This window comes from Onthophagus taurus, chromosome 10 (assembly GCF_036711975.1).
Source record: "Onthophagus taurus isolate NC chromosome 10, IU_Otau_3.0, whole genome shotgun sequence".
NCBI classification, from domain to species: Eukaryota; Metazoa; Arthropoda; class Insecta; order Coleoptera; family Scarabaeidae; genus Onthophagus; species Onthophagus taurus.
Genome location: NC_091975.1, coordinates 12,291,348 through 12,303,740, shown reverse-complemented (window position 1 = coordinate 12,303,740; position 12,393 = coordinate 12,291,348). Strand labels below are relative to the sequence as shown.

The following is a 12,393-nucleotide window of genomic DNA, read 5'->3' as shown; positions in this document are numbered from 1 at the left end:
TAATTGATTCAAAATTGAAATTGAAACCAATTTTATTTAAAACATTTTTTAATAAAAACAATAATTGTTGAAATAATTAATTTTGATGGCATACTATTCAGTGGGAAATTAAGATTTCAAGTTAGCAAAAAATTGTATTAATAAACACTGTTCCTGAGGTAACTTTAAACAAATTTTGTTAATAGAAATTTTGGATTTGATCAATAACTAAGAACATAACCTCAAAAAAAATTGTATATATATATATTTTTTTTGAGAAAATCATTTTAGAATTTAATTTAGAACAACTTTTTTATGAAATTTTCTGCTGAGAGTGAATGGAGGGGGGAAACCGTTTTGTTACAAAAGTTCCGTGCCCTACACATCATAAACTGGAATCTTTAAGCTTTAATTTAACATACATATCATATCATAATTCTCAAAAATGAAGTATATATGATTTTTTGAAAATTTCGTATTATTTTTTATTAATAATTTGACGTTTTTCAGAAAATTTTAATAACATTATCTCAAAATTTTTATAATCGAACCCTATCTTTTCTATATCATATCATAATTTAGAATGTTTCTACGTTAATTTGAGATATAATACACATTCTTACCTTTAAAAGTAAAGAAGATATCATTTTTTGAAATTTTTAATTTTTTAAGCTGTCTATACCAATTTTACAATTTTTCGTTTATGATGACATTTCTCAAAATTTTTATAATCGAACCCTATCTTTTTTATATCATATCATAAACTAGAATATTTAAGCTTCAATTTAACATATATTTCATATCATTATACATAAAAATATAGAAAATATGATATTTTGAAAATTTCTCTTTTATTTATAAATTTGACAATTTCTTCTTCAATAATTTTTTCCTCAAATTTTTAATAATATTATATTACAATTTTCATATCATATCCTAAACTAGAATCTTCAAGCTTTAAATTATCATAAATTATAAATTAATTTTCCCTAATTTCTCCATATTGAGGCACCTGACAACAAAAATGGAAGAGAGCAATATTGTTAATAATAAAATTTACTACAACTTTCGTTTAAAAAGTTTTTTTGTAATATGCTCCGATTCCCAAATATTACCATTAATTGATAAAACAACGAAATTCATCAAATTCTCATATTTTAGCTTCTTCCTCCATATTGAAGCAACTGACAGCAAAAATGAAAGAGAGCAATATTGTTAATAATAATATTTGCTACAACTTTTGTTTAAAAAGTTTTTTTGTAATATGCTCCGATTCCCAAATGCTACCATTAATTAATAAAACAACGAAATTCATCAAATTTTCATATTTCCGCTTCTTTCTTCATATTGAGGCATCTAACAGCAAAAGTGAAAGAGAGCAATATTATTAAGAATTAGATTTGCTACAACTTTTGTTTAAAAAGTTTTTTTGTAATATGCTCCGATTTTTAAATTTTACCATTAATTGATAAAATAACGAAATTCATCAAATTTTCATATTTTCGCTTCTTTCTCTATATTGAAGCATCTGACAGCAAAAATAAAAGAGAGCAATATTGTTAACAATAAAATTTGCTACAACTTTTGTTTAAAAAGTTTCTTTGTAACATGCTCCGATTCCCAAATGTTACCATTAATTTATAAAACAACGAAATTCATCAAATTCTCATATTTTAACTTCTTCCTCCATATTGAAGCAACTGATAGCAAAAATGAAAGAGAGCAATATTGTTAATAATAAAATTTGCTACAACTTTCGTTTAAAAAGTTTTTTTGTAATATGCTCCGATTCCCAAATGTTACCATTAATTGATAAAACAACGAAATTCATCAAATTTTCATATTTTCGCTTCTTTCTCCATATTGAAGCATCTGACTGCAAAAATGAAAGAGAGCAATATTGTTAATAATAAAATTTGCTACAACTTTCGTTTAAAAAGTTTTTTTGTAATATGCTCCGATTCCCAAATGTTACCATTAATTGATAAAACAACGAAATTCATCAAATTTTCATATTTTCGCTTCTTTCTCCATATTGAGGCATCTAACAGCAAAAGTGAAAGAGAGCAATATTATTAAGAATTAAATTTGCTACAACTTTTGTTTAAAAAGTTTTTTTGTAATATGCTCCGATTTTTAAATTTTACCATTAATTGATAAAATAACGAAATTCATCAAATTTTCATATTTTCGCTTCTTTCTCTATATTGAAGCATCTGACAGCAAAAATAAAAGAGAGCAATATTGTTAACAATAAAATTTGCTACAACTTTTGTTTAAAAAGTTTCTTTGTAACATGCTCCGATTCCCAAATGTTACCATTAATTTATAAAACAACGAAATTCATCAAATTCTCATATTTTAACTTCTTCCTCCATATTGAAGCAACTGATAGCAAAAATGAAAGAGAGCAATATTGTTAATAATAAAATTTGCTACAACTTTCGTTTAAAAAGTTTTTTTGTAATATGCTCCGATTCCCAAATGTTACCATTAATTGATAAAACAACGAAATTCATCAAATTTTCATATTATCGCTTCTTTCTCCATATTGAAGCATCTGACAGCAAAAGTGAAAGAGAGCAATATTGTTAATAATAAAATTTGCTACAACTTTCGTTTAAAAAGTTTTTTTGTAATATGCTCCGATTCCCAAATGTTACCATTAATTGATAAAACAACGAAATACATCAAATTTTCATATTTTCGCTTTTTTCTCCATATTGAAGCATCTAACAGCAAAAGTGAAAGAGAGTAATATTGTTAATAATAAAATTTGCTCCAACTTTCGTTTAAAAAGTTTTTTTGTAATATGCTCCGATTTTTAAATGTTACCATTAATTGATAAAACAACGAAATATATCAAATTTTCATATTTTCGCTTCTTTCTCCATATTGAGGCATCTGACAGCAAAAGTGAAAGATAACAATATTATTAAGAATTAAATTTGCTACAACTTTCGTTTAAAAAGTTTTTTTGTAATATGCTCCGATTCCCAAATGTTACCATTAATTGATAAAACAACGAAATTCATCAAATTTTTATATTTTCGCTTCTTTCTCCATATTGAGGCATCTGACAACAAAAGTGGAAGAGAGCAATATTGTTAATAATAAAATTTGCTACAACTTTTGTTTAAAAAGTTTTTTTATAACATGTTGTTTTTGTGTTTTGTGTAATTTATTATAATTGATATCTGTATTATCTTTGTCTAGCATTCAACATCATTTCGAGTAAGGGAAAAGGTTCTTTCATACAATATTGGGCATAAATTGTTTATAAAAGTGTATTTTATCCAAATAACATTTAATTTTGCTTTTCAATATTTCCAAAAAACATCTAATCGATTGCTAAACTCCTAAAACTCCCTTCTGATCCGAATAAATGATCGCAATTTGTAACCTTTTCAATCCTCTTCGATTCATCATTAATTTCCAAGTCATCTCTTGCCAAGAAATCGTCGTACTCTTCAAATAACTTCAAAGATTCATCTAAAAAAGCGAAAAATAACAATTAATTATAACAACAATTAAAATTCAACCTCTCATTTCGAATAAACTCGGTGATTTTCCACCATATTCCTTCGGTAAGACATCTTTTGGAACAAAAACGTTTAATTCGTCCAAACTTTTATGAATTTGAACCAAACGAAAAATTTCACTGCTTAAAAACGGTTTAAAAGTTGTTATTATACGTTGCACCAAAACATTACTTCCCAATAAATGTATTCCTTTAATTCGAATGTGTAAAGCTTGCTAGAAATGTAGTTCTTTAATTTAGCATAATTATTGATTAATAGTATTAATTAACCTGGAGATAATAAATATATTTTTGCGAAATCAACAAATTCAACTTCAAAAAATGACCCATGGTGCAATTATCAGTGTCCACGATTAAAACATGCCCTTCGCTGGTTCCATTTCGATGAAAATGAATCGAAATGGTTGCGTCCAAACCTTGTTTGAAAAAAATTGTTTTAATCCCATTAATTCTTGATTAAATTCCCTTTAAAACGCACTTTATTTCATGGTGATATCTCAATTCGTTTTTGAGATACAACACTTTAAATTCAATTTTTATTAATTTAACCTCAATTATTGAGTTGGATTAAAAAAATCGTATCTCCGCGATTTATAGAATCGAAATAAAAATTTTCAGGGTCTTAAATCTAAATTAAATTTCCTATAAAATGTTGATTAAATCATTTTGATATCTCATTTATTTTTTGAGATACGATTCTTTTAATTTTGACGTTTTTTAACTTAATTTGTATCGAATAAAGATGTAGAGATGAATTAAAAAAATCATTTCACCCAAATTTGTGGGATTAAAAAAATTGTTTTTATCCCATTAATTCTTGATTAAATTCCCTTTAAAACGCACTTTATTTCGTGGTGATATCTCAATTCGTTTTTGAGATATGATTCTTTAAATTCCATTTTTATTAATTTAACCTCAATTATTGAGTTGAATTAAAAAAATCGTATCTCCGCGATTTATAGAATCGAAATAAAAATCTTCGGGGTCTCAAATCTAGATTAAATTTGCTTCAAAATGGTGATTAAATCATTTTGATATTTCAATTATTTTTTGAGATACGATTCTCTTAATTTTGACGTTTTTTAACTTAATTTGTAACGAGTAAAGATGTAGAGATGAATTAAAAAAATCGCTTCACTGAAATTTGTTTGATTAAAAAAATTGTTTTAATCCCATCAATTCTTGATTAAATTCCCTTTAAAACGCACATTATTTCATGCCGATATCTCAATTCGTTTTTGAGATACAACTCTTTAAATTCCAATTTTATTAATTTAACCTCCTTAATTGAGTTGAATTAAAAAAATCGTATCTCCGCGATTTATAGAATCGAAATAAAAATCTTCGAGGTCTTAAATCTAAATTAAATTTCCTATAAAATGGTGATTAAATTATTTTGATAACTCAATTATTTTTTGAGATACAATTCTTTTAATTTTGACGTTTTTTAAGTTAATTTGTATCGAATGAAGATGTAGAGATGAATTAAAAAAATCGTTTCACCGAAATTTGTGGGATTGAAAAAATTGTTTTAATCCCATTAATTCTTGATTAAATTCCCATTAAAGCGCACTTTATTTCATGGTGATATCTCAATTCGTTCTTGAGATACAACTCTTTAAATTCCGTTTTTATCAATTTAACCTAAATTAATGAGTTGAATTAAAAAAATCGTATCTCCGTGATTTATAGAATCGAAATAAAAACTTTCGGGGTCTTAAATCTAGATTAAATTTTCTATAAAATGGTGATTAAATCATTTTGATATCTCAATTATTTTTTGAGATACGATCCTTTTAATTTTGACGTTTTTTAACTTAATTTGTAACGAGTAAAGATGTAGAGATGAATTAAAAAAATCGTTTCACCGAAATTTGTGGGATTAAAAAAATTGTTTTAATCCCATTAATTCTTGATTGAATTCCCTTTAAGACGCACTTTATTTCATGGCGATATCTCAATTCGTTTTTGAGATACAACTCTATAAATTCCAATTTTATTAATTTAACCTCATTAATTGAGTTGAATTAAAAAAATCGTATCTTCGCGATTTATAGAGTCGAAATAAAAATCATCGGGGTCTCAAATCTAGATTAAATTTGCTACAAAATGGTGATTAAATCATTTTGATATCTCCATTATTTTTTGAGATACGATTCTTTTGATTTTGATGTTTTTTAACTTAATTTGTATCGAGTAAAGATGTAGAGATGAATTAAAAAAATCATTTCACCGAAATTTGTGGGATTAAAAAAATTGTTTTAATCCCATCAATTCTTGATTAAATTCCCTTTAAAACGCACATTATTTCATGGTAATATCTCAATTCGTTCTTGAGATATTCTATTTTAAATTCCATTTTTATCAATTTAACCTCATTAATTGAGTTGAATTAAAAAAACCGTATCTTCGCGATTTATAGAATCGAAATAAAAACTTTCGGGGTCTTAAATCTAGATTAAATTTCCTATAAAATGGTGATTAAATCATTTTGATATTTCAATTATTTTTTGAGATACGATTCTCTTAATTTTGACGTTTTTTAACTTAATTTGTAACGAGTAAAGATGTAGAGATGAATTAAAAAAATCGCTTCACTGAAATTTGTTTGATTAAAAAAATTGTTTTAATCCCATCAATTCTTGATTAAATTCCCTTTAAAACGCACATTATTTCATGCCGATATCTCAATTCGTTTTTGAGATACAACTCTTTAAATTCCAATTTTATTAATTTAACCTCCTTAATTGAGTTGAATTAAAAAAATCGTATCTCCGCGATTTATAGAATCGAAATAAAAATCTTCGAGGTCTTAAATCTAAATTAAATTTCCTATAAAATGGTGATTAAATTATTTTGATAACTCAATTATTTTTTGAGATACAATTCTTTTAATTTTGACGTTTTTTAAGTTAATTTGTATCGAATGAAGATGTAGAGATGAATTAAAAAAATCGTTTCACCGAAATTTGTGGGATTGAAAAAATTGTTTTAATCCCATTAATTCTTGATTAAATTCCCATTAAAGCGCACTTTATTTCATGGTGATATCTCAATTCGTTCTTGAGATACAACTCTTTAAATTCCGTTTTTATCAATTTAACCTAAATTAATGAGTTGAATTAAAAAAATCGTATCTCCGTGATTTATAGAATCGAAATAAAAACTTTCGGGGTCTTAAATCTAGATTAAATTTTCTATAAAATGGTGATTAAATCATTTTGATATCTCAATTATTTTTTGAGATACGATCCTTTTAATTTTGACGTTTTTTAACTTAATTTGTAACGAGTAAAGATGTAGAGATGAATTAAAAAAATCGTTTCTCCAAAATTTATGGGATTAAAAAAATTGTTTTAATCCCATTAATTCTTGATTAAATTCCCTTTAAAACGCACTTTATTTCATGGCGATATCTCAATTCATTTTTGAGATATTCTATTTTAAATTCCATTTTTAGCAATTTAACCTCAATTATTGAGTTGAATTAAAAAGATCGTATCTCCGCGATTTATAGAATCGAAATAAAAATCTTCGGGGTCTTAAATCTAGATTAAATTTCCTATAAAATGGTGATTAAATCATTTTGATATCTCAATTATTTTTTGAGATACGATTCTTTTAATTTTGACGTTCTTTAACTTAATTTGTAACGAGTAAAGATGTAGAGATGAATTAAAAAAATCATTTCACCAAAATTTGAGGGATTAAAAAAATTGTTTTAATCCCATTAATTCTTGATTGAATTCCCTTTAAAACGCACATTATTTCATAGGGATATCTCAATTCGTTCTTGAGATATTCTATTTTAAATTCCATTTTTGGCAATTTAACCTCAATTATTGAGTTGGATTAAAAAAATCGTATCTCCGCGATTTATAGAATCGAAATAAAAAATTTCGGGGTCTTAAATCTATATTAAATTTGCTACAAAATGGTGATTAAATCATTTTAATATCTCAATTATTTTTTGAGATACAATTCTTTTAATTTTGACGTTTTTTAACTTAATTTGTATCGAGTAAAGATGTAGAGATGAATTAAAAAAATCGTTTCTCCAAAATTTGTGGGATTAAAAAAATTGTTTTAATCCCATTAATTCTTGATTACATTCCCTTTAAAACGCACTTTATTTCATGGCGATATCTCAATTCGTTTTTGAGATACAACTCTTTAAATTTCATTTTTATTAATTTAACCTAAATTATTGAGTTGAATTAAAAAAATCGTATCTTTGCGATTTATAGAATCGAAATAAATATTTTCGGGGTCTCAAATCTAGATTAAATTTCCTATAAAATGGTGATTAAATCATTTTGATATCTCAATTATTTTTTGAGATACGATTCTTTTAATTTTGATCTTTTTTAACTTAATTTGTATCGAATAAAGATGTAGAGATGAATTAAAAAAATCATTTCACCGAAATTTGTGGGATTAAAAAAATTATTTTAATCACATTCATTTTTGATTAAATTCCCTTTAAAACGCACTTTATTTCATGGTGATATCTCAATTCGTTCTTGAGATACAACTCTTTAAATTCCAATTTTATCAATTTAACCTCATTAATTGAGTTGGATTAAAAAAATCGTATCTCCGCGATTTATAGAATCGAAATAAAAACTTTCGGGGTCTTAAATCTAGATTAAATTTGCTATAAAATGGTGATTAAATCATTTTGATATCTCAATTATTTTTTGAGATACGATCCTTTTAATTTTGACGTTTTTTAACTTAATTTGTAACGAGTAAAGATGTAGAGATGAATTAAAAAAATCATTTCTCCAAAATTTGAGGGATTAAAAAAATTGTTTTAATCCCATTAATTCTTGATTAAATTTCCTTTAAAACGGCCTTTATTTCATGGTGATATCTCAATTCGTTTTTGAGATATGATTCTTTAAATTCCATTTTTATCAATTTAACCTAAATTATTGAGATGAATTAAAAAAATCGTATCTCCGCGATTTATAGAATCGAAATAAAAATTTTCGGGGTCTTAAATCTAGATTAAATTTCCTATAAAATGGTGATTAAATCATTTTGATATCTCAATTATTTTTTGAGATACAATTCTTTTAATTTTGACGTTTTTTAAGTTAATTTGTATCGAATAAAGATGTAGAGATGAATTAAAAAAATCATTTCACCGAAATTTGTGGGATTAAAAAAATTGTTTTAATCCCATTAATTCTTGATTAAATTCCCTTTAAAACGCATTTTATTTCATGGTGATATCTCAATTCGTTCTTGAGATACAACTCTTTAAATTTCATTTTTATTAATTTAACCTCATTACTTGAGTTGGATTAAAAAAATCGTATCTCCGCGATTAATAGAATCGAAATAAAAATTTTAGGGTCTTAAATCTAGATTAAATTTCCTATAAAATGGTAATTAAATCATTTTGATATCTCAATCAGTTTTTGAGATACGATTCTTTTAATTTTGGTGTTTGATCCAAACCTTTTAAGCATGTTAAATGTACGAATTTTTCTGGATTTTTATCGATTAATTTAACAAATAGGATTGAGTAACCTTCTTGAGTTTTAAATGGAAGAACGTATTGCACCCTTAAACAATTTGGTTTAATTAAATTAATAATAATAAATTAATTTTTGTTACATTATTTCACAGTTGGGTTTAATTTCTTTGAATCGTCGATTTTTAAACACTTCCGGACACCGAGTTTTGATCGTGTAATAATTTTCGATGCAACTTTTAGTCGGTTCAAGTTTGTAATAACAACTATGTAGGAAAAAAGCTATTTTTAAATCTAAAAGGAAAATTTTAGAAAATTGTTTTAAATAAATTTATTAATAAAGAACTTTTTACCTGAAATTTTGGGTAAGTGAGATTGTTGGTGAACCCATTTCGATATAATGTCGATATCTTCGCGTTTTAATTCTGGATTTTTCTTAAATTCGTCGTCTAAAGTGGTAACCTTTTTGTTCGACATGGTTAAAGTTTAAACAGCAAGTGTGATATGGACGGTGAGTAGCTGACAATGAGATGAGAGAAATCTATAAAAAACCTGTTTTTTGTACAGTATTCAAGGTAAATGATCACTTCCTAGGTAATTAGCACCTCAATGCCGCTTAAATTATTTGTAAAGGATGAGATGAAATCGTGGTTTTGCATCTTGCTGGTAGAGGATGTTTGAGAAATTTGGAACGTTTTAGAAAAAAAGTTTTAATACAAAAGTTGTAGCAAATTTCATTCTTAACAATATTGCTCTTTTTCATTTTTACTGTCAGATGCTTCAATATGGAGAAATTAGCGAAAATATGAAAATTTGATGAATTTCGTTGTTTTATCAATTAATGGTAACATTTGGGAATCGGAGCATATTACAAAAAAAACTTTTTAAACAAAAGTTGTAGCAAATTTAATTCTTAATAATATTGCTCTCTTTCATTTTTGCTGTCAGATGCTTCACTATGCAGAAAGAAGCGAAAATATGAAAATTTGATGAATTTCGTTGTTTTATCAATTAATGGTAACATTTGGGTATCGCAGCATGTTACAAAAAACTTTTTAAACGAAAGTTATAGCAAATTTAATTCTTAATAATATTGCTCTCTTTCATTTTTGCTGTCAGATGCTTCACTATGCAGAAAGAAGCGAAAATATGAAAATTTGATGAATTTCGTTGTTTTATCAATTAATGGTAACATTTGGGTATCGCAGCATGTTACAAAAAACTTTTTAAACGAAAGTTATAGCAAATTTAATTCTTAATAATATTGCTCTCTTTCATTTTTGCTGTCAGATGCTTCACTATGCAGAAAGAAGCGAAAATATGAAAATTTGATGAATTTCGTTGTTTTATCAATTAATGGTAACATTTGGGTATCGCAGCATGTTACAAAAAAACTTTTTAAACGAAAGTTGTAGCAAATTTAATTCTTAATAATATTGCTCTCTTTCATTTTTGCTGTCAGATGCTTCACTATGCAGAAAGAAGCGAAAATATGAAAATTTGATGAATTTCGTTGTTTTATAAATTAATGGTAACATTTGGGTATCGCAGCATGTTACAAAAAAACTTTTTAAACGAAAGTTGTAGCAAATTTAATTCTTAATAATATTGCTCTCTTTCATTTTTGCTGTCAGATGCTTCACTATGCAGAAAGAAGCGAAAATATGAAAATTTGATGAATTTCGTTGTTTTATCAATTAATGGTAACATTTTGTATCGCAGCATGTTACAAAAAAACTTTTTAAACGAAAGTTGTAGCAAATTTTATTATTAACAATATTGCTCTCTTTCATTTTTGCCATCACATGCTTCAATATAGCGAAAGAAGCGAAAATATGAAAATTTGATGAATTTCGTTCTTTTAAAAATTAATGGTAACATTTATAAATCGGAGCGTATTACAAAAAAACTTTTTAAACAAAGGTTGTAGCAAATTTTATTATTAACAATATTGCTCTCTTTCATTTTTGTTGTCAGATGTCTCAATATGGAGAAATTTGCGAAAATATGAAAATTTGATGAATTTCGTTGTTTTATTAATTAATGGTAACATCTAAAAATCAAAGCATATTACAAAAAAACTTTTTAAACGAAAGTTGTAGCAAATTTTATTATTAACAATATTCCTCTCTTTCATTTTTGTTGTCAGATGCTTCAATATGGACATAGAAACGAAAATATGAAAATTTGATAAATTTCGTTGTTTTTATCAATTAATGGTAACATTTGGGAATCAGAGCATATTACAAAAAAACTTTTTAAACAAAAGTTGTAGCAAATTCTATTGTTAACAATATTGCTCTGTTTCACTTTTGCTGTCAGATGCTTCAATATGGAGAAAGAAGCGGAAATATGAAAATTTGATGAATTTCGTTGTTTTAACAATTAATGGTAACATTTGTAAATCGGAGCGTATTACAAAAAAACTTTTTAAACAAAGGTTGTAGCAAATTTTATTATTAACAATATTGCTCTATTTCATTTTTGTTGTCAGATGTCTCAATATGGAGAAATTTGCGAAAATATGAAAATTTGATGAATTTCGTTGTTTTATCAATTAATGGTAACATTTGGGAATCGGAGCATGTTACAGAAAAACTTTTTAAACAAAAGTTGTAGCAAATTTAATTCTTAATAATATTGCTCTCTTTCATTTTTGCTGTCAGATGCTTCACTATGCAGAAAGAAGCGAAAATATGAAAATTTAATGAATTTCGTTGTTTTATCAATTAATGGTAACATTTGGGTATCGCAGCATGTTACAAAAAAACTTTTTAAACGAAAGTTGTAGCAAATTTAATTCTTAATAATATTGCTCTCTTTCATTTTTGCTGTCAGATGCTTCACTATGCAGAAAGAAGCGAAAATATGAAAATTTGATGAATTTCGTTGTTTTATAAATTAATGGTAACATTTGGGTATCGCAGCATGTTACAAAAAAACTTTTTAAACGAAAGTTGTAGCAAATTTAATTCTTAATAATATTGCTCTCTTTCATTTTTGCTGTCAGATGCTTCACTATGCAGAAAGAAGCGAAAATATGAAAATTTGATGAATTTCGTTGTTTTATTAATTAATGGTAACATCTAAAAATCAAAGCATATTACAAAAAAACTTTTTAAACGAAAGTTGTAGCAAATTTTATTATTAACAATATTCCTCTCTTTCATTTTTGTTGTCAGATGCTTCAATATGGACATAGAAACGAAAATATGAAAATTTGATAAATTTCGTTGTTTTTATCAATTAATGGTAACATTTGGGAATCAGAGCATATTACAAAAAAACTTTTTAAACAAAAGTTGTAGCAAATTCTATTGTTAACAATATTGCTCTGTTTCACTTTTGCTGTCAGATGCTTCAATATGGAGAAAGAAGCGGAAATATG

The 12,393-nt window shown here is 25.7% G+C and overlaps 1 protein-coding gene across 1 annotated transcript; it reads right to left on the bottom strand.

Moving 5' to 3' along the window:
* Positions 1-3,252: 3,252 nt before the first annotated feature.
* LOC111421730 (alpha-tocopherol transfer protein-like) lies at positions 3,253-9,532 on the bottom strand. The gene is made up of 6 exons (XM_023054912.2): positions 9,359-9,532; positions 9,149-9,299; positions 8,990-9,096; positions 3,791-3,936; positions 3,522-3,735; positions 3,253-3,471 (listed from the first exon to the last, which is right to left on the bottom strand). Exons 1-6 carry the CDS (start codon positions 9,480-9,482, stop codon positions 3,320-3,322), a joined length of 894 nt encoding a protein of 297 aa, XP_022910680.2. The 5' UTR covers positions 9,483-9,532; the 3' UTR covers positions 3,253-3,319.
* Positions 9,533-12,393: the final 2,861 nt, after the last annotated feature.

Excerpts from the sequence above, each read along its gene's own strand:
- LOC111421730 (XM_023054912.2), bottom strand. The coding sequence starts at position 9,482 with ATGTCGAACAAAAAGGTTACCACTTTAGACGACGAATTTAAGAAAAAT. Across the intron at positions 9,097-9,148 it reads AAACCCAACTGTGAAATAAT|GGTGCAATACGTTCTTCCAT; the intron begins GTAACAAAAATT and ends AAATTGTTTAAG. Across the intron at positions 3,472-3,521 it reads GAGTTTATTCGAAATGAGAG|ATGAATCTTTGAAGTTATTT; the intron begins GTTGAATTTTAA and ends TCGCTTTTTTAG.